Consider the following 23,847-nt stretch of genomic DNA (forward strand, 5'->3'; position numbering starts at 1 on the left):
CACAGCGCGGCCCGGCCAGGGCCGGGGGGCGCGGAGCGGAGTCCTGCAGCTCGGAGGAGGCTCTGCGGCACTGCCCGGCGCCCTGGGGGTCACGGAATCGCTGAACGGCTTGGCTTGGAAGGAACTTACTTAAAAGATCATCTAGTCCCAGCCCCCTGCTGTGGGTAGGAACACTTTCCACTAGACCAGAGCCCTAAATGCCACCAGGGATGGGGCATCCACTCTGGGCAACCTGTGTCTGCCGCCTGTGCCACCATCCTCACAATAAAGAATTTCTTCATAAAATCTATTCTAAACCCACCCTCGTTCAGTTTAAAGCCACTCCCCTTTCTCCTATCGCTGCATGTCCTTATAAAGTGTCATTCTCCCTCTTTTTTATAAGCCCCCTTAGGTACTAGAAGGCTACAGTGAGATCTGTCTAGAGCCTTTTCTTCTCTGGACTGAGCAATAACAACTCTCTCAGTCTGTCTTCTGGGAGAGCTGCTCCAGCTCCTGCATGGAGCATCTTTTTGTCCTCCTCTGGATGTGCTGTAGCATGTCCATGTCTTTCTTGTGCTGGGGGTCCCAGAGCTGGACACAGCACTCCAGGTGAGGTGTCAACAGAGCAAAGCAGAGGGGCAGAATCACTTCCCTTGGCCTGCTGGCTGCACTCTTTGTGATGCAGCCCATGATGAGGTTAGCTTTCTGCACTCTGAGCACAGTTTGTTCATGTCCAGCTTCTCATCCACAGAAACCCCCAATGACAGGGGGCTCTCCCTGGGTTCTCCCACTCTGTACTCATGTCTGTGGTTGCCTCAACCCGGGTACAGTGTTCTAATGGAGACTTCTTGTGTCAAGCTTGTGCTTATCAGCTCAGGTCCTCTCACCAGGCACTGACAAGAACCCGACTCTGTCCATGCTACTCTTCCATCAGCTGTTTGCACACACTGTGGAGAGGCCCTGAGGCACTTTCTCCAGGCTGAGGAGCCCCAGCTGTCTCAGCACTCATCTCCCCACCACAGTGTGACAGATGCTCCAAGCCCCTAACCTACCTAGCACCATGTACTGTGGCATTTTCTCCACCCAAAATGTTTGATCACTGCTTTTCAGGCCAGTTTTTTGGGGGAGTCACTGGAGTGCCTTCACCTTCAATAACCCTTAATTTATCTTCCCCTCTACTTTTCCTGTAGCTTGAGTATCCTCTGTGATCTTGGAGTATCCTCAGCCCAAAAGTCACAGAAGTCACATGTCCACCCCATGAAGAGCCACCTCCTATGCTATGCTTTCATGTAACACTCCCCCAGTTCATTGCTTTCTACAAAAAGGACAAACTATTCCCTTCTCCACTCAAATTCTTCTTTATAAAACTGCTATCCTATCTGCTTTCAATTGTTCTTCCTATTTTTCCCAAGTCATAAGCCAAGGAAATCATTCCTCATATGGAAACTGTTCTACAATATTGATTCCCTTTCTTGTTCTTTTTGTGCTGGTCTTGTGTTGCTTTGCCAGATGAGGCCAGGAGATTTGACTCATGCTGTATAAAAGATGGAGATGCCCCAGACATTTATGTAATGGGACTAAGTGGTCTTCTGTTTTGCTCTATTCTTAATTTGTACTGATTCCTAATATTTAATTGCCTTTCTGCCCACCAAATGACACCAGAGCTAATGCTGTCATTAAAGTATTACAAATAAGATCCCATTTCAGAGATGCTTAGACAGTATAGGCATAAGGTTAGGATTGCTTTTTTCCACATGTACTACTGTAACTGTATCAGTACTAAATTTTGTCCTTTTTTTCACTTATTTTTCATGCTACATGTGCTTAAGATTGTCACTCAACTTGTCTGCTCTTTTCCACAATACTTAGATAAAATAGTGAAGAGCAAGGACAAGCATGTCCCACAAGTCATGTAGCACCCCATGAGTGACTTTCAGTGTGAAATCTGACCCCTTTTCACTGTCTTTTAACCAGTTTCTTAACCTCCACAGTCTCCTCATCCCATGGTGATTTCATTTCCTTAAGAAGCTTTAACTGAAGACCTTCTCAAAGATCTTATGGAAATGTAAGCAGGTTATATTCATCCACGTTTCTTACCTATGCACCAAGTCCTTCAAAAACCTTCCTAAGGCACAATTTTCTTTTGGGGAAAAAAAATAAAAAAGAAAATAAAAAAGTATGAATTCTTCCATGTTGTCTTCTGCTCCTTTGGACACTCTCCTGGTTTTGTTTTTACAACAGTTTCAGCCAGCTCCTGTTGTATGGCTGACAGAGTTGTTTAGTCCTCTGGAAAGTTTTTAAAGATTGATCTTGTATTTGTCACCTTTCAAGCTTTTGTATTTATGACAATTCCCAACTATTACCCCAGTTTATAATCCAGATTTTTTCATACTAGGAGGGCCTGTAGCACTCCATGGAGAACATCCCTGCCTTGGTGACTTGATCTTCTGTTCATTTTGGTGCTTAACTATATTCCTGCTGGTGCTTCATCCCAACACAGATGCTGTAGTTCAACACAGGTGTCAGGACACAGCTGGTACTAGGCTGCCTGCACCAGGCAGGCAGTGATAAACTCATTGCTTTATGCTTTTGTGACTTTTCATGATCCCTGTGGCAGGCTGTGTCACCTGGTCCGGCAGCAGTGATGTCCTGGGGCCCTTTGGAGCCTTCATTCTGGTTTCACAGCCACTGTCCAGCTGAGAAGCCAGACAGAGGAAATGAACTTGCCAGAAGGTTCATACAAATAGCAGGATTTTTTTTATTATCAATGTAATCACTTTGGCAAACTAGTTTCTACAGTCAAAAGAAACTTATAACTCTGTTTCTAATACATCAGGTGCATTAGCTACCCTAGAAGTGAAGTACTAAATAATTTCCTTTCTTAATAGTGCATTTTAAGTGAAAGGCTTTAATTTTGTATGTACACAGATAATGAAAGTTTTGCACAGGCAGTATTTTTGCACAGAACAGGAGGCCCAAATTTTAATGTTTACAGGACAGGAAGATGAAAGGGTTCAGAGAATTTGTTTTTACCAGCTCAAATGGGAGATTTTGAGAAGGAAATTTTATAAGGGCTCAGTTCTGTCTTTCTACTTCATGTGTGTGCTTTCAAATGACTGAGGAAAACAAAGAAATTACTGAGAAACATCCAAGAACCTTCAACATGTTGTTTGACTGGACATCAATGCAGGACACATTTAAGCTACAGTAAGAGTGCTGCACAGTAAAATTTCCTACCTTTGAACATACTTTAAAGTACAGAAGTGGAAAAAAAAAATTAAAAAAACCGAAACAGCAACTTGAATTTACACTCAAAATCAAATTTGTGTAAACAGTTTTACAAAGGTGTTTTTCTGGAATTCCTCTGCAAGAGCTATAGCAGGCATGAGCAGGCAAGAACGAACACAACCTAACAGAAAATGAACTATAAACATTCAAGTATCACTAAAAATGTCCTGATTCTGTCTGTCTGCCTCACAGAACACAAAGATCATCCTCCTGATGGCTTCGTTACAGGTGAGGAGAGAGGTGTTGCTCAATGCAAAGAAGAGATACAGAATCAGGACCATAACAAGCAGCATTTACAAAGTCAATTAATCTCTTAGAGGTTGTTCAGGGCTAGATTTTTAGAGATAAATAAAAGCTGTTAGAAACTAACAGCAGGGGCACTGCCCAATCCATCAGGTGCTAAAAATTTTGTAGGTCTTCAGAAATCTGTCCCCATGCACACTTTCCTCATTTAACAGGGGAAAAAAACAGGGCAATCACTTTTCAATGGCAGTGAATTAATTGAGCCAGACTTTGGGAAACTGCAGGGAGTTGGAGATTAGCACCTGCTCCTTCAGAAGCTGACAACTTAAGCCAGTCCCTGGTGGTGTTTATTTCCTAGTGTGAACCCTGTGTTTCTGCACAGAGCACATGGATGTCATTCTGCCTCACTCCCGTGAAAACCCTGTGGATGCCAAGAGGTGTGCTGCTCTGCTCAACTCCAGAGGAGTGGAAGTGGTGATGGGTGGTACATGGCTCTTGGAGCTGAGCCCTACAGCTCATGTTCACTCTTGTGAGCATTGGCCATGAGGTAGGACTGTCAGCATACGCCCTGCTCCAGTTTTATTAGCAGCATGTTGCCTGGCAGTATTAGGTTAATGGTTGGACTCAGTGATCTTAGAGGTATTTTCCAACCTTAATGGCTTTCTGTTTCTATGTTGTGAAATCCAGTGATTCCCTGTGAGCAATATTAAAAGTGGGGATTTACAGGGAATCTGCCAGAAATGCACTCTTATCATGCAGAGCTGTGTAATGGATTCTATTTCCTTGGTGGGTGATGAAGCAGAAGAAGATTAATGCTGTTGACAGTAGAACAAGTCCAATGCAAAAAAAAGCTGCAAGTATCAGGCTGGCTTCTCCAGGACTCAAAGTTTTGCCAAAAAAATTGCCCACTTTGTTGTCATAATCTGTTAAAAGAGAGTTGTTAATGAGAAATCTGTGCATGAATCTAAAGAGTTTTAAATGGCATTTTAAAACATCCTTACCCTTTGCAGTGGTTCCATTTGTTGCATTTGTCATATTGTATGCTCCAGTTGTGTGTCCTCCTTCTGAAGGAACTTCCCACTCTCGTCTCTCTTCTCAGACAGAAAAAAACCCCATAGTTAAGTTGAAAGCCTTAAATATTTTTTTCTCTTTTGAAAAACTAGAGTTGACTTTATGGCACTATTTCTATCTTGTTGATCTGAACAGAACAGCTGTGATGATCTAATTCTTCCTCTGGGCAGCTCCATGGGCAACATTCCCCTTCTCTGCAGGCATCTCTGTTACTCCACTACTTACTGTAGTGATAGCACAAGGAGTATCTTTTAAACTGAAAAGGGGTAGATTTAGATGGGCTATAAGGAGCACATTTTTTATGATGAGGGTGGTGAGGCATTGGCACATGTTGCCCAGAGAAGCTGTGGATCCATCCATCCCTGGCACTGTTTAAGGCCAGGTTGGATGAGGCCTTGAACAACCTGGTCTAGTGGAAGGTGTCCCTGCCCATGCCAGAGGGGTTGGAACTAGATGATCTTTAAGGCCTCTTCCAACCCAAATCATTCCATTATTCAGTTAATTTGAAGTCTCACAGCCTATATGAATATGTGGAATCAAATAAATTCATCATATCCAAGGAAGGAGTATTTTGGCTACATTTGTCATCTACGTTTGTCATCATTCTGCTACAGGGTTATAGGTATGAGATATGCCTACTGGCACTTTTTCACCTCTTATAGATGAGCTTAACCAGCACAGTGGGGACCTAGGTGGGAGATGCTGGATCCAGATGTTTAGTGAAGTTATGTGATGTGGAGAGGATCACAAAACTTTTGGCTTCACTCACATGTGTTGGAAGAGACAAGCACCACTCAAGAAGTTTTCCAACTTTTCTGAGTCAAGAGATCACCTATATCTTGGACAAGATGAACAACCATTTTCTGGAGCTCCTTTTACCCTAGCTGGTGTCTGGCTGTGCAGGGAGGAACCCAAACAGCTCTGCGAGTCATCAGAAGTCACAGGAAGGAACCAGCACCATGCCAGCCTGCCGACCCTCCTGCACAGTGTGGCGAAAAAGGCTGAAAAACAGCTTTGCAGATGTTTTCTGCACCACCTTTAAATGACAAATGGTCCCTAGGCTGCCACTGTCTCAGAAGGGTACTTGTGAAGCACTGACTGCTTTCAAATTGCAGTGAAGTGCACCAAAGATTGCTGTCTTTGCCATGTCACTAGGGGTGTTTGTCCTGTCTTCTATCACTGCTAACTGGCCATGGCAGTGCAGGTGCTTCACACCAGTGCATAGGTGGGTTCTCTTCCTTTCATCCCTGCCTTCCATCTAATTGTGCTGCAATACCACCTCTGAGTCCTAGGATGTTTCTGACACTGCACCTGATTTATTGATGGTGTAGGTTGTCTCCATGCCAGCATGGATGTGATCGGCCACATGACAGTGCAGAAGCCACGTTCCAGGGTTTTCTGCTACAAGTTCAACTGTCTGGAAAGTTCCAGGGAAAAGGTCATACACGTCTCCTCTGTGGTCCTTATCTGTCTGTGGCAAAGCAAAACCAGAATTGTGAGAGTCATGCCTCAAATACTCCCCCACAGGCACTGAAATACTCCAGTTAGACTTCCAGTTCCGTACGGTAGATCAAATGCTTCTTGTACATTTCTAGTGAGCAGCATCCAGAGAAACTGAGGTCTGTGGACATCTCTCATTTAATCCATTATATAACAACAGCAGACCCCTCCTGACAATTCCAGCTGTTGATTGAGCAAAGGTGTTTCTTTGAAAGACAGATTTTTCAGGTAGTCCTGCTAGTAGCAAACTGTCACACCATAAAACCATACTCTAACCCGGTGTAACTCTAATTTCCTCCCTGTATCTTACACCTATAGTAATTACATATTTTAATTCACCTAAGCATGTCCTCTATTAGAGTAATATGTTTGCAAGGATCTCATTCATTTCGTATTTCCTTCAAATGCAAAACCCCCACCAACCTCAGCAGCAGCCCAGGGTGCCCAAGTGACAAAACCCGGCTGGAAATATGGAATTGTTTTGTTTATTTTTCTCATACATTTCCCATCACACTACAAAAGTTTTACTTTGATTTATTTTACCCACCTTGAAGATGAAGGTCTGTGCATGGAAGTGAACTGTGTGGATATCCACTTCATTGCCCATTCCTATCAAATACCAGTTTGTCCTATCTCCTTCATTCATCGTTAGACCCAAGAGACTGTTGTAAATCTTCCCATTGATTGCTGGAAGAATGACAATACAGGAATATTAATAACTGGCCATGGTGTGGGTGATTATAACCTCTACTTTAGGCACCCTGTGCACTTTCAGAGAAGGAGTGCTCAAGCAGAGAGGGGACAGGCATGTGTGGTCAGGACAATTGCTGTCCATAATGACCACTGCCACTGCAGGGAGACAGTCATGCTTTTGTTTCAGTTTCCAAATTGTGTGAGTATACGTCAGCAAACATTTTTCTGTCTTACAGAGCATCAAACTGTTTTTTGCTGGTTGAGATTGAACTCCTGAGCAAACTGGATTTATGCTGAGAAGCTACATGGAAAAGGGGGGAATATAATTGTTGCCTAAAATGGGTACCAGCTGTAGAAAGAAGAGTTTGCTTTGCCAGGGCTGTGTGTGTCTCAATCCATTCTATTCTGCCCAGTTCCTGGACTGGCTGCAAATACAGCCACAGTTTTAAACTATGCTCCTAAAAAACAAGCCTTGGAGGAACACAGCTCCCAAATGACAAGAGAATTCTGGCAGTGTAGCCTCTTCCCAAGAATGTAAGAGTAAACTATCTTGTAAGAAAAATATCTTGGCTGGGCCTTATGAGATCTTTTTGTTTCCAGTTTATTGCAGTTTATGAAGGTGTCACGTGGTTGGGTAACTGCAGGCTAAGTCCAATGTCTTCATAAAAGGACTGTGAAAAGTAAACCTCTTTCCTCTTGGCTGCTGCTGTTGAGTCCTACATACCGTGCTTGCTGTTGCCTTCTACAAAGTTCTCAGTGGAATTAAAATCATCAGGATTCTTATGAAGGTATGTTTCAATATTTTCTTTCAAATACCAGGATTCATCTTCATCGAACACCATAAACAGAAGAGTAAATTCACGGTCGATGTCTTTCCTTAGACCTCTTTCATCTAAAGTTCCTTTTCTGCAAACTACAAGAGGCCCAATCAGACCACTGTATGTGTCCTGAAATAAAATAAATATATGCATTACAGATTGTAAGTTCATCCAGTTATGAAATAGATGCAGATTAACTGAAGATTAAATTGCTTTTTCCTAGCAGACAAGGAAAAAATCTGTCTGATTAAAATCTTCTTTTTCTGGTAATTTACCCAAGCAATGGTCTCCAGTGGTCCCTTTCAACCTTACTCATTCTGTGATTCTGTGATTTTGGGTAATGTTTTGTCTTTACCCCAAATCCCTTCAACTCTTCAGTTCTTTAAGGAGGAAATCACATTACTGTGGTGTATGCCTTAGGATTTCTGTAGATTAAATTACCCGGGAGTGTGCAACTGTTAGTAAAGAGGACAAAGCATCCAGCTCAGTAAATGGTTTCTCTAGCCTGTGGCCCTCTCCCAGCTGAGAAGCAGATTCCTTTCAGGAACATTACACAAGGCACAACGTGTCAGCCAAAGCAATGCAAGCTTTAATGACCATTTCTTGGTTACCTTAACAAAATTTGCTGTTGAATAATAAACCCAAGTGATACAATTTGGATCTGTTTTGCCAGGACCAGATCGTTCCGGGACGTTCCACCTGTAGGTATTTATTTCCCCTGAAACAGAGAGAGAACAGTTTTACCTTAAGCAGCTAAGTATTAGAGGCTTTGAACAGTATCTAACTCAGACCTCCTACCCTCCTCATCAAAAAACTGTCTGCATCAAAACTACTTGTGGAAGCATGCAGCAATGGGATAGGGATATGATTTTGCCTTCCAGGAGGTCATTGAGGTTATAGTGGTGTAAATGAAGGCAGATTGCTTTGGAAAACAAGAGCTGCAAATGATACTGACGAAAGTGGCATGCTACAGAAGGAAGTTTACAGATAGGACTCTTCATCTTTCCCCTTGGCAAAACTTGTAGTAATTCAATGATGTTGGCTGCTGATCTGAAGGTCAGTTGAGGCATTGAGTCTCAGAGAATGTTTCTTGGACCTTCTCAATTGAAAAGGGCAAAAAGAAGTGGCAGCTGCCACTGGGATTTTGCAGAGGATGATACAGACATGTGTCAGCTGGGGGCCCAGATAGGAGAGCTGAATATGCATCAACTTGATGTCTTTGAGCAGCATGGGGGGTTCTTTCCTCTTCTAGATAAACCCCTGCTCCACAGCAGTTACCAGAGAATGTCTGTCCCATCCCAAATGTCATCATCTCTGCCACATCCTCCCTGAGCAGAAATTCCCTGACCTCTGATTTTAAAAAAGTGACAACAAATGGATGAGGAAATTATCTGTTTGGGTAAGGATCATTTCTCCACACTGAACACAAACATCTGTGTTCAGGTGAACTGCCTATGGTGTGTTTCCCTGCTTCGTTTTTTTACTGGTACTGCAGGAAAGGGTAGGAGACCAAGATGTGGTCAACGCCTTGTCCTTTTAAGTGATGGAGAAATGCTGAACCAAGAAATCTCTGTCCCAAAAGTCTTCCAGGGTGACAACAGCCAAGAGCATCGTGGGACATGCTGTGAATCAGGTGAAAAACAGGAAATCACAGAACCATGATTTTAGTACAGCTACAACCCAACAGCTGCCAATAGCTGTGGGCATCTAGGCAAGGACAAATTTCAAGCTTAAAGGGTTGGGAAGTGTTGAAAACAAAAGTTTTGTGTCACTGTTCATGCATCATGCAACAGTGTGCTTTATTGTACAGCAGTAACTACAAAAAAAAAAAAATGCTGACTCCCAACTCTCTTACAATATGAGATGGGTCTCATTTAAGTATTGCATTATCATTTACTCTTACAGGATCAGCACCATGTCATGGAGACAATAAGTCCATGTCATGGAGACATAGGCCAGGGAAGTGTTTGTCATCCACCTATATCTAACCTACATGCCATCGCCTCTTTTTAGAGAGCATGATCTGAGAAGGGAGGCTGGTCATGGTCCTCCACTCCTTCTTTGTCTTTTCCTCCTCACCTCAGGATGTTTGGAGGCTGTAGATGGAAAAAAATTTCCACACTACTTAAAAGCTGACACACTTCAGAAGGCATTGAAGACCCATCTTTGAAGTGCAAATAAGGCATAACCCCTGAAAAGAGCAAAAAACACGAGGAAAAGGGATGTTTTCTCCCTTTTTTTCCTCTGAGTAAGTGGAAGAATGGACAGGGAAAGAACAAAGCTGTGGCAGATAAGAGCTGGTTTTGCATAGGCTGCTATGGTGATGTTCTCTGCATCTATTTACCATGCCCCACACAGTTTCTTTATGACCTGGCAGTGCTCCCAGGAGTAGTTTGTCAGGATGCAAATCTGTCTGAGTGATTTAGGATTTAATAGAATTAGACAGTCTTTGGCAAGTTTGGGGTAAGCAGTTCAGCCTGGCCTAGGAAGACAGATGGTGAGGATTTCCAGATGATGGTGGTGGGGACTGAGGTGCACAGAAATTTTTCTTGTTTTCAGTGATTTGTTTTCTATGTTAACTGCTTTTTCCAAACTCTCTAAGGATAAGTCTGTCCGTAGATCTTGCTGAAGAATGCTTTTGGCATACTCTCAAACACCATCCCTCATCTCATTCATCCCAAGCCTGCTCCCATGTGGACGCAGGAGACATGACAGTAGTGTTCCTGTTGTTACACCTACACCACCAGCCTAACAGCATCAACAACATCATGGAGCAAATAACAAAACAAGGGAATTGTATATAAATCAGTTCCTCTTTTTTCCCCCTCGCCCATGTATCAGCCTCAGGTATACATTCATCAAACTCCAGCAAGGCAGATGCTGGCTCATATTTAGACGTGAGTGTCTGGGTGTTTGTACTGTACTGACACAGCTGCTCACAGGAAAGAAATTTCAGCTTGCAGAGAGCTTTATTACATCAAATTTTCTTTTCATTTATTTTCACACTGAAGTTCACAAATACTATGGAAAAAGTTGCATGGGTGTTGGAAAAGCCAAGGTGTGTACGCTTTGGATTGACTGCAATGCCTGGGTTTGACTTCCTACTAGAACATAAATCCAAAAAAAAAAAATTGACATTCATAAAGTTTAACCAGCATTTTTCTATATGAAAAGCTATTTTCCACTGTTTTCCTCACAAGAAACTGAGGCATGTTTGGTACACTTTTCCAAAGTGACATGACAGCCACATTTTACATTTTATGCATGACTCTGAATGCAAATACCAATTCTGTGTAGCTTGAGAGAGCAAAGTTAATATTAACATCTGAAATTCTTACCTCTGAATTTAAAAGTTTTGAAAATATATTTAGAGTGTCAGTCTGGAGACAAATGCAGCACTGGCTCACATTTCTCCTGTCACGATTATGGGCCTGCTTCTTTCTCTTCTGGAGTTTGCCCAGAGATATTGCATTCCTGTTTCTACCCCTGATAGGAATGGAGGCTCATTCTCTGCCCAAACATGTGCACTTGATGAAGAACTTACATGAATAAAAACTCAGAATTGTAGCTGAATAAACATCGAGCATATTATGCCTGGGAGAACATATAGCTGTGGCCAAGTTTTGAAAGCAGGGTTATCCTTCATGTGCTAAAATGCTTTTATATACAGCCTTTGTAACTCAAAGGAAAGAAGGCAGGGGGAAAAAAAAGGGAGCCTTACCAGGGAGGGTAATTGGTGTCTCAGGCTGTTCTTCACAACCCACTTCTTCTATACCATGTGCACTTATCGAGTAAGGCCTGCTGGCTTTGTTCTTAAATACAATCAGGACGGAGTCACCGACCTCAGCATGGAGTAATGGCCCTAAATTCAAACAGAAGATGCAAGTGATTAATGCTGCTTTTCTGAATTCAACAAACTTTCAGTAGCCTGGCCTAGGAGTAGAGCCAAGGTCTCTATCAAAATCCTGTGGCTTTTCTATTCTAACAGGAAAGTCATCAAAATTGTTTTATCTCAGCTGATTAAAAGCTCCATATGTATAAATAATCTCTTTTCAGTCAATTAAGAGAACTGTTCTCTCTGAAGACAGGTCTTTGGACAGGAACTTTGTTTTTTAAGGAAAATTCCTGAGGATATTTTCAATCTTTCAAAATTTTATTTCTCAAGCTGGTAATTCCTGAATTTTTGCCTTTTTGTGTGTTGTTGTTTTGTTTTTAAACTCTTGTCCTTCAGAAAAGGAAATGGGAATATATTACATGGGAATATAGAAGGTTATCCCAAGGGAACAACATGAAATTGTATTGGGGAGGCTTAGTTTCAAGCCTCAATATCAGGAAAAGATTCTTCACCCTGACAGTGGTTAGGCACTGGAACAGGCTCCCCAGGGAAGTGTTCACAGCACCATCCTGGCAGAGTTCAGGAAGTGTTTACTCTCAGGAACATGGAATGATCTTGTTCAGGGCCAGGAGTTGGATTTCAGTGATCTTCCAACTCAAGATATTCTATGATTCTATGACTATTTCAAGACCAGTTGTTGCCCGCTTTTCACCCCATAAAAAAAATGAGCTGATGATTAGTTTTTGATGGGTAAAATTATGCCTTGCCCAAGTAAAAACACAAATCTATCTCCTTAATATTGTCTTAATCTGTTTACAAGAATCTCTCCCATGTTACAAGCTCTGAAGCTAAGGTGAATCCTGGAACTGCCATTGTAACACTCCTTAGGACACTCTTATTGATGTTCAAGAATGAATTCTTTAACTTGGAAAGGATCTTTACACTCAGCAGTTACATAAATTACAAAAATAGTGTGTAAAATCACTGATACCTGAAATAGGCATCAGTGTTCCTCATTTTCCATCTTTAAAAAGCTAGAAAACATCTTAGTTTTTGGAAAGCAATCCTCTTGCTGACCACAGGCTTGGTCTGTGAGGCATGAGAGTTACTTGCCCAGGATTTCCAAGTGTTCCTCCTCTTCTGTCCTCACTTTGCGCTGTGTGAAGTTGCCACTTGTGTACTCCCTGTAAACCACCTTCTTGTATTTTGAACCGATCAGGTCCTCTGCTTGGCTCAGAAAAACATGCCCATAGCTGCAAAATGAAAAGACAATAAAAGCACTAAAGTGTACACATCTGAAAGCTGGTAACTGTTGTGTTATTCACAGTAGGTTTAATGAGAACATACAGCTTCGTCCAACGTGCTGATGGATGTGAAGGCCCTGAGAGCTGCAAGAGGTTTTAAATAGCAATCAGCAAGGCTGATAATTCTCACTGAATTCATACCCTCTTCAAACAGGTAAAGCTGAGGATAATTTGCACTCTTCAAGAATTTTGGGAACACAAATCCTTCACCAGAGGTGTCAGAGCTGAGGTAAAGTGTGAGACGAGAGTGGTTTCAGCTGCCATCTCCAGCTGCACCGTTCACTCCAATAAAAGATACTGCCTGTCCCAGGAAACCTGAATCCTCTTATCATGATGGCTGCTTTTGCTATCTTGGAGATTAGTCAGCCAGGGGAAGATGATAAACAGAACTTGACCTTTGAAAACGAATGCCAGCATTTGAGATAAGAGGGAGCTGCTTTACTGCACAGGTTGGATGCTTTCCCAGCATGTGATGATAAAGGGAGAAATCTATTTTCCCTTCTGCACCTGGAAGAGGATGCTTTCCAGGTTTACCCTCAGCTTGTTGCTGCTCCCATGGGATCCCAGAGGGCTGACTTGCCGGCAGAGGACACTCACAACCCGCTGTGCAGCTGAGTGTTCACCCTCTCTTCTGGGAGCAGCTGTCTCCTGGTAGCTCATCTCCAAGGTGCCCCTGGCAGGGGAGTTGCAAGACTGGATCACAATATGCTAAATAAAACAAAAAAACTGCCCCAGGGACGCTGCTTACTGTGTAGTGAGCTATATGTGCAACAGCAGCCTTTGACAGTACTGGAGTTTATGTTTTCTTTAAACTCACATCATCACCTGTGGCTCTTCAGGTACATGTATTTTTTACAGACTCCTCTTCCTCTCTACATGGAGCAGTTTCCTAGATGCTTTTCTAAGATTTATTTTTGACATGTGTTCCTTTTTGCTTTCACCAAAGTGTCCTCAGAGACCAGTCTATGCAACATGATCTGGAATGTGTGTGTTTTTTCACAAGTTTTTTGTTTCTTAACACACTACAGTGATTCACTTGCAGGGTTACTTATGCTCTGATCTTTTCAGGGCATCTAGGGGCTACCATGCTGCAGGAAAACAGGCTCAGCACCCCTTTCATGCATCTGCATTTCCTACAGGAGCTCTGGAACAGATGCCTGACTTTCTCCTGTATGAAAACCAGAACTCTGGGATGGCAAGGCTGAGGAGAATAAGGGAGAGGAGGGGGTTGGTGGGCATCACTGTAAGGTTGAGCCAGGACTGGAACACAAACTTGGAAGCCTTCTTGAATTCAACAGCATTATGAGACACTCTGAAATGAAAGCATCTGAAACTGGTGCCCATGAACTAGTCTAGTCTGAGAGGCAGTGACTTTGCAAATATGTTTTCTCATATTAAGTTTGGCAAAGAATTCCTCCTAAAAAATGCAAGGCTGGCATCATGAAATGGTGCTTCAAAGTTTCCCCTCCACTTTAAGAGTGTCCTGTGCCCACAACTGTTTTTTGGGTTGGGTACCTTTCCTCATAGCTGCTGATGTTGTAAATCTTGGGTGCTGAGCTCTTATTTGAGGCATAATCCCACTCGACTTCCTCTGCAGCAATATAGTAGAGCCTCATGGATCCATGCTGCTGCTGGGCTTGGCTGGGGTTGCGGCAGCTGCTGACCTCGTAGAGATGTTTCATCCCACCAACAAAGTGATCAAAAGTCCTGCAAACCACTTTGAATGTGCCTGGAAAGAAAAGGACATGACATTTAAGCAATTAGAAAACATAACAAGCAGCTTGGCAAATTAGGTCCTGTGTACACCTCTGATCTGTCCTCAGACAATCCTCATCTCTGGTGCTGTATGGAAAGCCAAGCAAGAGGATATTTAAATAGAATGATAAAATATTCTAGGCTGGAAAAGACCTCCAAGATTATCAAGCCAGCCATTAATCCAGCACTTCCAAATCTCCCACTAAACCATGCCCCTAAATGCCATATCCAAAATTTTTTAAACACACCCAGGGGTGGTGACTCCACCACTTCCTGGGCAGTCTGTTCCAATGAACTAAAACTCCCTGATGCAACCTGAGGTTATTTCCTCTTTTCCTGTCACTTGTTACTTCTTGGGAGAGGAAACTAACACCAGGGTAGTTATAGGGAATGAGAACATCCCCCCTGAGCCTCCTTTTCTCCAGGTTAAACCCTCCCTCAGCCATTTCTCACCAGACTTGTGCCCCAGAGCCTTCCCCAGCTCCACTGCCCTTCTCTGGACATGTTCCAGCCCCTCAATGTCTTTCTTGCACTGAGGGGCCCAGAACTGAGCACAGTATTTGAGGTGTGGCCTCAGCAGTGCCGAGTCCAGGGGGACGGTCACTGCCCTGCTCCTGCTGGCCACACCACTGCTGATCCAGGCCAGGATGCCATCGGCCTTCTTGGCCACCTGGGCACTGCTGGATCATGTTCAGCTGCTATAGACCAGCATCCCCAGGGCCTTTTCTGCTGAGTTTTCCAGACACTCTGCCTGCAGTCTTTGCCATTGAATGGGGTTATTGTGAACCAAGTGCAGGACCCAGCAAGACTTGACCCTCTTTTGCTCTATAGGAAAAACTAGCCTGCTCTATCTTTGCTCAAAAATCACAATAAATTACTTCTAACTGTTAGTTAGATTAGCTTGGCCACGGAAACTCTGAAAAGCACTTAGCTGTCTGGCAGCAGGAATAAGCTTGCCAGAGAGCCCATGCTGCAGAGATGCCCATGAGGAACACAAGAAGATGTAGGAGGAAGCATTCATTACAAAACTCAGTAAAGGCATGGAGAAACAAGGGGTGTGTTTCAGAGATACTGGTTCCTTGTCCCTGAGCACAGAGCCACTGTACCAGCATTCAGTGCAAGATACTCTCCACTGAGCCCCTGCAGTTTGTCTGGTGTACTCAGACAAATGAAGGGCTCTACAATGAAGACACAGACCCACTGTACAGGAATGCCTGATTATAACCATTTATCTATATGCACAGTTAATGTAAAGTGTAACTTTCTGACACTTTGCACTGCCTTCATGAAAGGCCAAACCACCATGGGCCATTTTGTTGGCTTTTTTTGGTAGCTCTGGTGGTCAGATTGTGGGAGCACATTTTGGCATGTTCATGGGCAGATTTTAATATTTATAATCTCCTTCTCTTCTCCCCATTTACTCAAGCAGAAGCTGACTGTGATGTTGTCCTGTACAGCTCCACCTGCTCGCACTGGGTGAAGGAGGAAAGCACTTTCACAGCTGCTTTGTATGTGAGTCAGTGATAGAACCAAAATTAGAAGCATCTGTCCAGACTAGATCTCAGTCCATTTCCTGTGCTTCAGAGGCAAAAGTGATGAAAAACATGAAATAACATGCAACTAAAAAAAAAAAAAATCACATGCATTGGTGATTTTAAAGATCTGGTAATTCATTCTCAATTTCCCTTATTGCCAATAGAAGGTTAGCCAAAAGTTAACAATCTCTTCAAATAATTGTTTTGTGTGAGTCCTACAGTGCACTTTCCTGCCAGATGAAGGAAATGTTTTGGATTTGTGTAAGAAAAATTTTAGTTGTCTTACAGTCATCTGCAAAAGAGGTTTCACCTGGCACATACACAACTCCAATATACATTTCCATCAGGCTTCCTGGCATGGATGGCCCTTAGCATGGTCTTGTACAACCCTGATGACTCTATTAATTTAAACAGAGTTGCACCAATGTAAAGTAACATTGTATTCTATATTATGAAGATTATTTGGTGTCTCCAGAAAACAACTCATACTCTCCTAGTTTGAAGTATGAATCACTGGATTACCCATGAGATTTAAAAGTACCTTTAATGTATAAGCTTCTGAAGAAACTCCTAAAGACTGACTATTATTGAAAAGCTTTTGTTGAAGTCCTAAAATACCTTCAATGATGCTGACTATCCACATGGCAGTGAATTTGCTTCTCTAGAAAAGACTGCTGGGAGAATTATAAAATTCTGTGAGCAACCTATTAGCTATCTCTCTGCCTACTGCTCTGCCCATCCCCAGGTCATTAAAGCTTCTGGTCAATGGTGAGTATGCATATTTGATTTATACACCTTCCCAGAAAAGTAATTCAGCCTGAATTCTCAGCTATGCTGAGTCCCCAGGGTCTCTCTCCATGCCTTCAGCCTCCTTGTGCAGGGCAGAGCATCTCACTGTCTGTTATTTTGGCTGACTGGTGCCTGCAAGTGCCACAAAACCAAAATCAGTCCATGTACATACCCACACGGTCTGGCTGCATTAGTGCTGTCCCTGATAAATGAGGAAACAAGGCCAGCCCATCCCGTGTCGTCCCTCTCAAGTCAATGGTGTTTCCTTGAAAATGAACCCCATGCATGTCATAGTGACTGCCCAGCCCAATGAGGTGCCAGGAGACCTTGTCATTCTTGCACATGGTCAGGCCTGGCAGATTGCCATACAGGTAGCCGTTGACAGCTGGAAGAGAAGAAAAAATCCTGGTCAGCATCAGGTCGACAGAAATGCATCACAGAGCCTCCTGCCATCTGCCTGGCCAGAGACTCACATCTCAGCAAGTCACTGAAGGGGCATTTTGTGAAGCAAAGGTAGCATTGGAGGACACCAAATTAACATCTAAGTGCTATTCCTATGAACTCAGAACTTCTACTCTTTGGTTTCAGCCCGTAAAATCTTGTAATAGCCCTTTGCAGTGACGTAGCACTCCTCCTCCGAGCTCCTCATTGTACCTCCCAGACATCAGCTAAGTGTACAAATTTGGTACCTCCTTTCAGCCTGCAGAGTAGATAACCAGGTCATTAAGGCTATGGAGGGGGCCATAACGAGTCTGAGTTACAAATTCAGTTCTGGGGGAGCTTTTTTTATGTGATTTTGACCTTTGATTTCCACTTTTACTTCCTAAATGTGTATCTTTCTTTTACAAGGGTGTTATGAGGCTAAACTCCTTAATCCTCAAATTTTCTCTGTGATCAATGTGTGAAAGATAACATGAAAGATGGCATAAAAGATCAAAACTTCAGTATGAGATCCATTTCATAGCAGAAGAATAAAATAGGTCCAGAAAGCCTCAGAGCTCTCTAACAATATATCTAAAGCAAAGATAGGTTATGTTATTTGCTCAAGTCTGTAATCCCAGGGATACCTTGGAGGAGATCCATGCTGAGGTCAGATACTTGCATCCAGAAATGATGTTGTACAATATTTTTGGCCATTCCCCTAGTCTTTACATCTCCTCTCCAGATGTGGTCACTGCCCTAGTGGGAGGTGGCAGAGCAGGGCAGGTAGACTTTACTGACTGAGTCAGTGCCAAGGGCAGCAGTGAAATTTAAAACACTAGTGAACATTGACTTCTTCTGCAGCTGATGCCTGTCTCTGGCACTGTGCCTTTTTATAGAACTAAGTATTCTATCTTAAACCAATGCTCTGTTCCCTTTTTCCAGATGTAGTTGGTAGATGGATGCATTCATTGCCACTGTGACTGGGGTTTTAATGTGCACTCCAAGGGCACCAGGAGCTGACTGACAGCTTTACAGCTCACTCTCCATTGCAGTGCAGAGAGATCTGAAGGATGATAAAACCTGCCAACTCATCTTCCTAATATGACTGAATAAAAGGTATCATTAATAGATATTAGATATTTTATACCATGCATTTTGTTGGATTCCATGAAATCAGCATCATTTTCATCTACTTTTGAAGGGTCTCCAGTAAATGCTTCAATATTCTTTTTCAGATACCAGCTGTCATTCTCATCAAAGATTGAAAAGAGGAGGTAAAATTCTCTGTCTATTCCTTTCTGTGGACAAGAAGGAAAACAAGACATTAAAAAAAAAAAAAAAGTCTATTCAATAAAAATGAATAAGTTTTTATAACAAAGCTTTCTTTTCCCTGAAGCCACATTCTTACTAAGTCTGCATAGAGACCATAATCGGCACCTTTTAATCAGCCAGAAGGATAAATAAAGTGTCCATTATGTGGTGTGAAAAGTTATTATTAGCATGGAAAAGACTGAAAAGCTAAGGAAGCGCCAGGATATTAGGAAATGACGATTTTGTCTCTTAACCATTCCCTTAGATCAGCTTTTACCCCCAGGAGTGACATTTATTTAACCTCTGTAAACTGAGCTGGGAACTGGGCAAATTGCTTGTGTGGGGACCCCCAGTGCACCACCCTGCTCTTAGGGACAGGCAGATATTCACGTTGGGCACCTGTGTCCCGTCGTGATTCAGGGTGTTCTTCCGACAGACCAGCAAAGGTCCCACGAGGCCAGAGTTGGTGTCCTTGACAGCATCGGTGGCTGAATAGTACAGGTAGGTCAGGCATGGGGGGTCATTCTCTGCTGGACCTCCGTTTTCAGGCACCCTCCATTTGTACGTGAAGGTTTCACCTGGCTTGACATGGGCTCCTGGCTTCAGGTAGCCTGTAGAGAGAAAGTTGAGATGTACCAAGATTACAGGAAGGCTTTGTCTTCTGGCTACAAGAGTTGGATATAAGTCAGGCATAGCCACTGATTTCAGTGGAGAAGCTCCCCGTTGCCACCACAGCTCAAGCTCTATCCCATAGCTTGAGCAGTTATGCCATGGGAATGTCTCATCCGAGTCCCGTGCAACAGAGACAGCCAAGCCCATTCCCCACAGAACAAGTTTAAGCTGCTCCACTCAGACACCTTCCAATGCTACATTGGATTATCTGGGTTCAATCAGACAAGACATGCAGAGCTCATCCTGATGCTTAAATGGCTTTCTCTAATGTTTGTAGCTTCCCTGCCCTATCATGGAATTTATCTGTGGCACAAACTCAGACTCTGCTTTTCATTAAGTGCCAACACATCAATTACATCAGTGAGTGGAGCTGGAGCTGGAGATGTGGCTCTTTAGAAATTCAAAACAAATCTGATCCTGGTAATTGTTTCTTTTTTATTTTGTAGTGATGCACAGCAGCCTTTGTCAGCACCTCCAGAGAGTGGATGATATTGTTCTTTGTTGAAGACTACTTTTAAAGGATTTGGGCCATTGTCTCCTGCCATTCAAAGGGTGGATTTAGATTTTCTTTGACACTTAAGCATCCACTGTCTATATTTTCCCAGCACAGTCAGTCTCTAGTACTCCAAGGAAATCTTAGAAGCTTAGACACAAGTGCAAATAGCAGTATTACATCTCAGCACAGCTATTTGCTGCAAACTGCAATAGAAAGCAGAGTATCCAATACTACTGGATTCATCCTGCAACAGTCCTCAATGAGGCAAGCCTTGATTTTGGAGTCAAAAGCCCCCTGAAACTGACAAGTGTCAAATGCAACATTCAAGGGTATTTCTTGAGAGCACTGAAAAAAACATATATCTGCAGACATCTCTAGATTTAAGTATTTTTATTTAAAGTGTTTTCACATGAGTAAGCTGCACTTAGACAGTCCACAACCTCTGAAAAATTATTTACCCTCAGCATAAACCTGCAGCCTCAGGATGCATACCCACAGGATTTCTGGATGTATGCACTTGTAGATAGATGTAATAGAAATCCATGGCACAGGAGTTAAAAGGAGAGAAGAAGGGGCAGAAAGATTATTGATGGATTTGGAGTCAGGTTTCTCTCCAAAGACCCAGAGATGTGCTAGCTCACATGGCTGCTGGATTGTGGGTTTTGGGTTGATTTTGCTACACACTAAAGGGTGCAGTGCTGAAGGGCACTATTACCAGGGTCTGTTAAATGAAAGCACAACAGCTCTGCAAGCAGGAAGCTGCACTTCCATTGGAGAACTGTCTCTGACATGGGTGGCATTTGGATCTGTGCAGATAAGTTCAAGCCTGAAGTCAAGCAAGCTGGTTTTTTGTGTTCTGCCTCCTGGTGAATTTGTTGAGTTGCAAGGTCAGCAACAAGAGACAACAATTTAATAAAACCTTTTGCATTGATTTTATTGTATGATGAGTTTCACATATTGACCTAATTCTCTCTCAGCACCATTTTCAAAAAAGGGATTATATCCCATGAGTTTCTTTTGATGTATTGTAGTGGAAATAAAGCAATTTAGGCAACAAGAAAACTACATTTCTTTTCAGGGCTGAAAATGCAGCAAAAACTTTTTTTGGAGACCACAGCATTATCTCTTTAGATGCTATGAATGGGGCTCATCTCACTGCAATTGGGCCATCTCAAGCTTAGTCCCTAACTCAAACTCTAGACTTTTGTGGTTGGTGGAGACAGAATTACATCTCCAGAGGGTTGTCTTGTCACTGACTGTAAAAGGTGCCTACCAATTCAACTTGATATTTAACATTCAACAGTTAAACTTAGACGATAAGATGCTGTTCTTGCACGAAATGAGAGGAAGAATTTCATAAATGCTCCACTTCAGCATTTATTTATTTATGAGAATTAATAAGGATTATCACTGTTTCATGTTCCAAGGCAATCAGATAAAAACTGCCTTTGAAACTGACCTGACAGTAAAGTAAGGGCAATGTCCAGCCTGGATTAGAGAATTGGGAGTGATGCAGCTGAGACCATGTGTACAGATACAGCCAAAGACTCAGCAGGGTCATCATGCCAGGTCCTAAGAGTCATAATTCTGGAGTGTGTCCAGAGGAGATACACTCCCTGCAGTGGTGCAATATTAGATTAGAACTAATAGAAATTGAATTGTGTTCGTGACATTTGTTCAACACAGACCTCAGCTAGTTTGAGATACCTTGTCTGGCACATATCCAAGGAGAAGAACCATCACGTTTGCAGACTGAGGAGTCCCATTGATTGTGACATGAAGCGTAGATACAAACTAATCAAATCATCCTTTCTGTGCCTTAGCATCCACAAAAGGGCAAACCTGCAGAGCTCAGCAGTATATTTTTGGACTCAAGTATCATGGATGTGACAATACAGTAGTGCAGCCAAAACTTACCATCTAAGTAGGGAGCGCCTTCTGACAGCTTGCTGAAGCTTACACCATGGGCCATGATGCTATAGCTTCTTCTGGCTTTGTTGGCAAAAGTAACCAGCACCGTATCTCCCACTTCAGCTTTTATAACAGGGCCTTAAAACACAGAGGAAGGACACATGAGAAGGACTGCTCTCCAACGTATTTACACCAAAAGAAGAGAGAGCTGCGTGCGCTAAATTCCCCTCTCAGTCCTACATTCCACAGATGGTTCTACATTCAAACCTGATGTAATGACAGGAGGGGAAAATATTCACTGTACCAAGTATTCCCAGGTGCTTCATGTCCTCTGACCAAGTCTTCTTACTGAACGTTGCATCAGTATATCCCACATAGCGAACTTTCCAGTATTGCCCTCCTATTCTGTCAGTCCCTTGTGTGAAATATGTTGCAGATTCACTGTGGAATTAGCAAATCGGACTGGTTAAATAATAGAAGGTTCAAGCAGAACCTTCATTTCAGATAAAGTTATTACTCCAGGCACAGGAGAAATGACCCCCCCGAAGTTACTAATCTGCATACATTTTTCTAGCACAACAAGAAAGATATTATTGGTTTGAATCAGCCAACAAATGAGAATTCATTGTACATTAGAATTTTATGTTTAATATGTTTAATCCTGATTTATTTAGGGAGATATCTATGTCAACTTACCTCAGGGCAAGAACTGTGCACAATGTGTGTCTAATCCTTGCTTCCTTTTCTGAGAGACACTATAATGCAATTTGTCTCCATCAGTAATGTCATGGGGGGAAATTCTGCTACTGTGGCACCTCTGAACTGCACTGATTGTAAATGTGAAAGCTGCATGAAGAGTCTCAAAGAAGGGTCATTAACTGCATTGAACTTGGCATGCCTCACTTTCCCCATGGATTTAATGGAGTAAGGTAAGTGCTTCCAGAAGGCATCTTGAAGCGTCGCACTAATGCATCTAGCTTCCTGACATGGCTGTTTAAATCCATTCCTCCCTGCTCCTTTCAATTAAAATTAATGACAGTGCAGGACCTAGCCCATGTGAATCACTGGGGCAGTGTCACACAGACTCCTGAAATTCAAGCACAATGGGAGTTGACAAGAAACCTTACCTGCCAGTGGCGTTCAAACCCTGCCCAGTGAATTTATCATAACCGTCAGGTCCATAATTCCAGACCACTTCTTCAGCAGCGATGTAATATCTTCTCTTATGGCTGATTGGTGAAGAGTGAGACAGGTTTTTTTGGCAGATCTGAACATCATACAGTGCCTCCATGCCACCTGGGAGGAGAAAGAGTCTGGAGACAGTCCCTCACCAGCTGCACAGTCAGCAATCTCATGGGTACAAATGCACATTCAAAACTCTCTGGGAGCTACATGGGTTGGAAACAATTACTACAGTAAATTTCTATGTTAAAATACATTTTCTGCTTACAATGGGCCAGATACCAACAGCCTTTCTTTGCAAGGTGGTACACTTTATGCAACAGGTGAAACCCAGGGGCATCAATGACACTCTTTAGTGGACTTATTTACTCAGTTTCTTAATCTGCATAGGGATGGTAGAATGATTTTGGAGGTCAGAGTGCCTCCAGACATCTGCAAAATAGCATCATCTCCCCCTGACTTCCACTGAAATCCTGACTGGTTATTTCTGCTGAAGGTATTTGTTGCTTGCCAGAATCCAGTCTGTTTTGTCTGATGCAAATCCCACCAGAATCTATGTGTAAAAATTCTCCCAACTCATCTCTGCTATGATAATTATACATTACCTGTCATGACACCTAATTTACGATACATGCTTTTGGGATCTTGCACCACACAAGTATCGTAACATCACCATAACATCACCATCAAATTCCTTCACATAATGGTTTCTGAAAACTCTGCCAAGTTTTTCCTGATTTCCATAAAGCAAAAAGCTATTAAGTGTTCAGCTGACATGATTTTTTTTTTTTATGTGTAAGTACTTATTTACAACAAAAAAAAATGTGCTGAAAAATTGGTGTTGAAAGCTCCTCTCATTGCTCATGAAAATCTTGGGTTTACCTAGGAATTATGATGACAGTGCTGAGTCTAGCAAGTCTTCCTCACATGAGTTACATGGCCAAGTCATTCATGCTCACTGAAGACCTGGCCCAACACGTGTCATTTCTGGTGACTAAACTCATAATCATGATGTCTATCTGGTGAAAGCGTTGCAAATTGT

The 23,847-nt window shown here is 42.6% G+C and overlaps 1 protein-coding gene across 1 annotated transcript in view; it reads right to left on the reverse strand.

Annotated features, from left to right (window-relative positions):
* Nucleotides 1-2,736: 2,736 nt before the first annotated feature.
* The window catches only part of HEPHL1 (hephaestin like 1), a 34,146-nt gene continuing 13,035 nt past the window's right edge, over nucleotides 2,737-23,847 (reverse strand). Inside the window, exons 6-20 of the mRNA XM_015629101.3 lie at nucleotides 22,751-22,919; nucleotides 21,928-22,064; nucleotides 21,630-21,761; nucleotides 18,944-19,155; nucleotides 18,381-18,531; nucleotides 16,983-17,195; nucleotides 14,247-14,460; nucleotides 12,541-12,680; nucleotides 11,314-11,454; nucleotides 8,204-8,310; nucleotides 7,499-7,721; nucleotides 6,629-6,768; nucleotides 5,893-6,052; nucleotides 4,512-4,601; nucleotides 2,737-4,433 (exon numbers count right to left, since the gene is read on the reverse strand). Coding sequence (XP_015484587.2) covers nucleotides 4,231-4,433; nucleotides 4,512-4,601; nucleotides 5,893-6,052; nucleotides 6,629-6,768; nucleotides 7,499-7,721; nucleotides 8,204-8,310; nucleotides 11,314-11,454; nucleotides 12,541-12,680; nucleotides 14,247-14,460; nucleotides 16,983-17,195; nucleotides 18,381-18,531; nucleotides 18,944-19,155; nucleotides 21,630-21,761; nucleotides 21,928-22,064; nucleotides 22,751-22,919 — 2,432 coding nt within the window. The 3' untranslated portion in view covers nucleotides 2,737-4,230. The remainder of the gene's footprint in view (nucleotides 4,434-4,511; nucleotides 4,602-5,892; nucleotides 6,053-6,628; nucleotides 6,769-7,498; nucleotides 7,722-8,203; nucleotides 8,311-11,313; nucleotides 11,455-12,540; nucleotides 12,681-14,246; nucleotides 14,461-16,982; nucleotides 17,196-18,380; nucleotides 18,532-18,943; nucleotides 19,156-21,629; nucleotides 21,762-21,927; nucleotides 22,065-22,750; nucleotides 22,920-23,847) is intronic.

This window comes from Parus major, chromosome 1 (genome assembly GCF_001522545.3).
Source record: "Parus major isolate Abel chromosome 1, Parus_major1.1, whole genome shotgun sequence".
NCBI classification, from domain to species: domain Eukaryota; kingdom Metazoa; phylum Chordata; class Aves; order Passeriformes; family Paridae; genus Parus; species Parus major.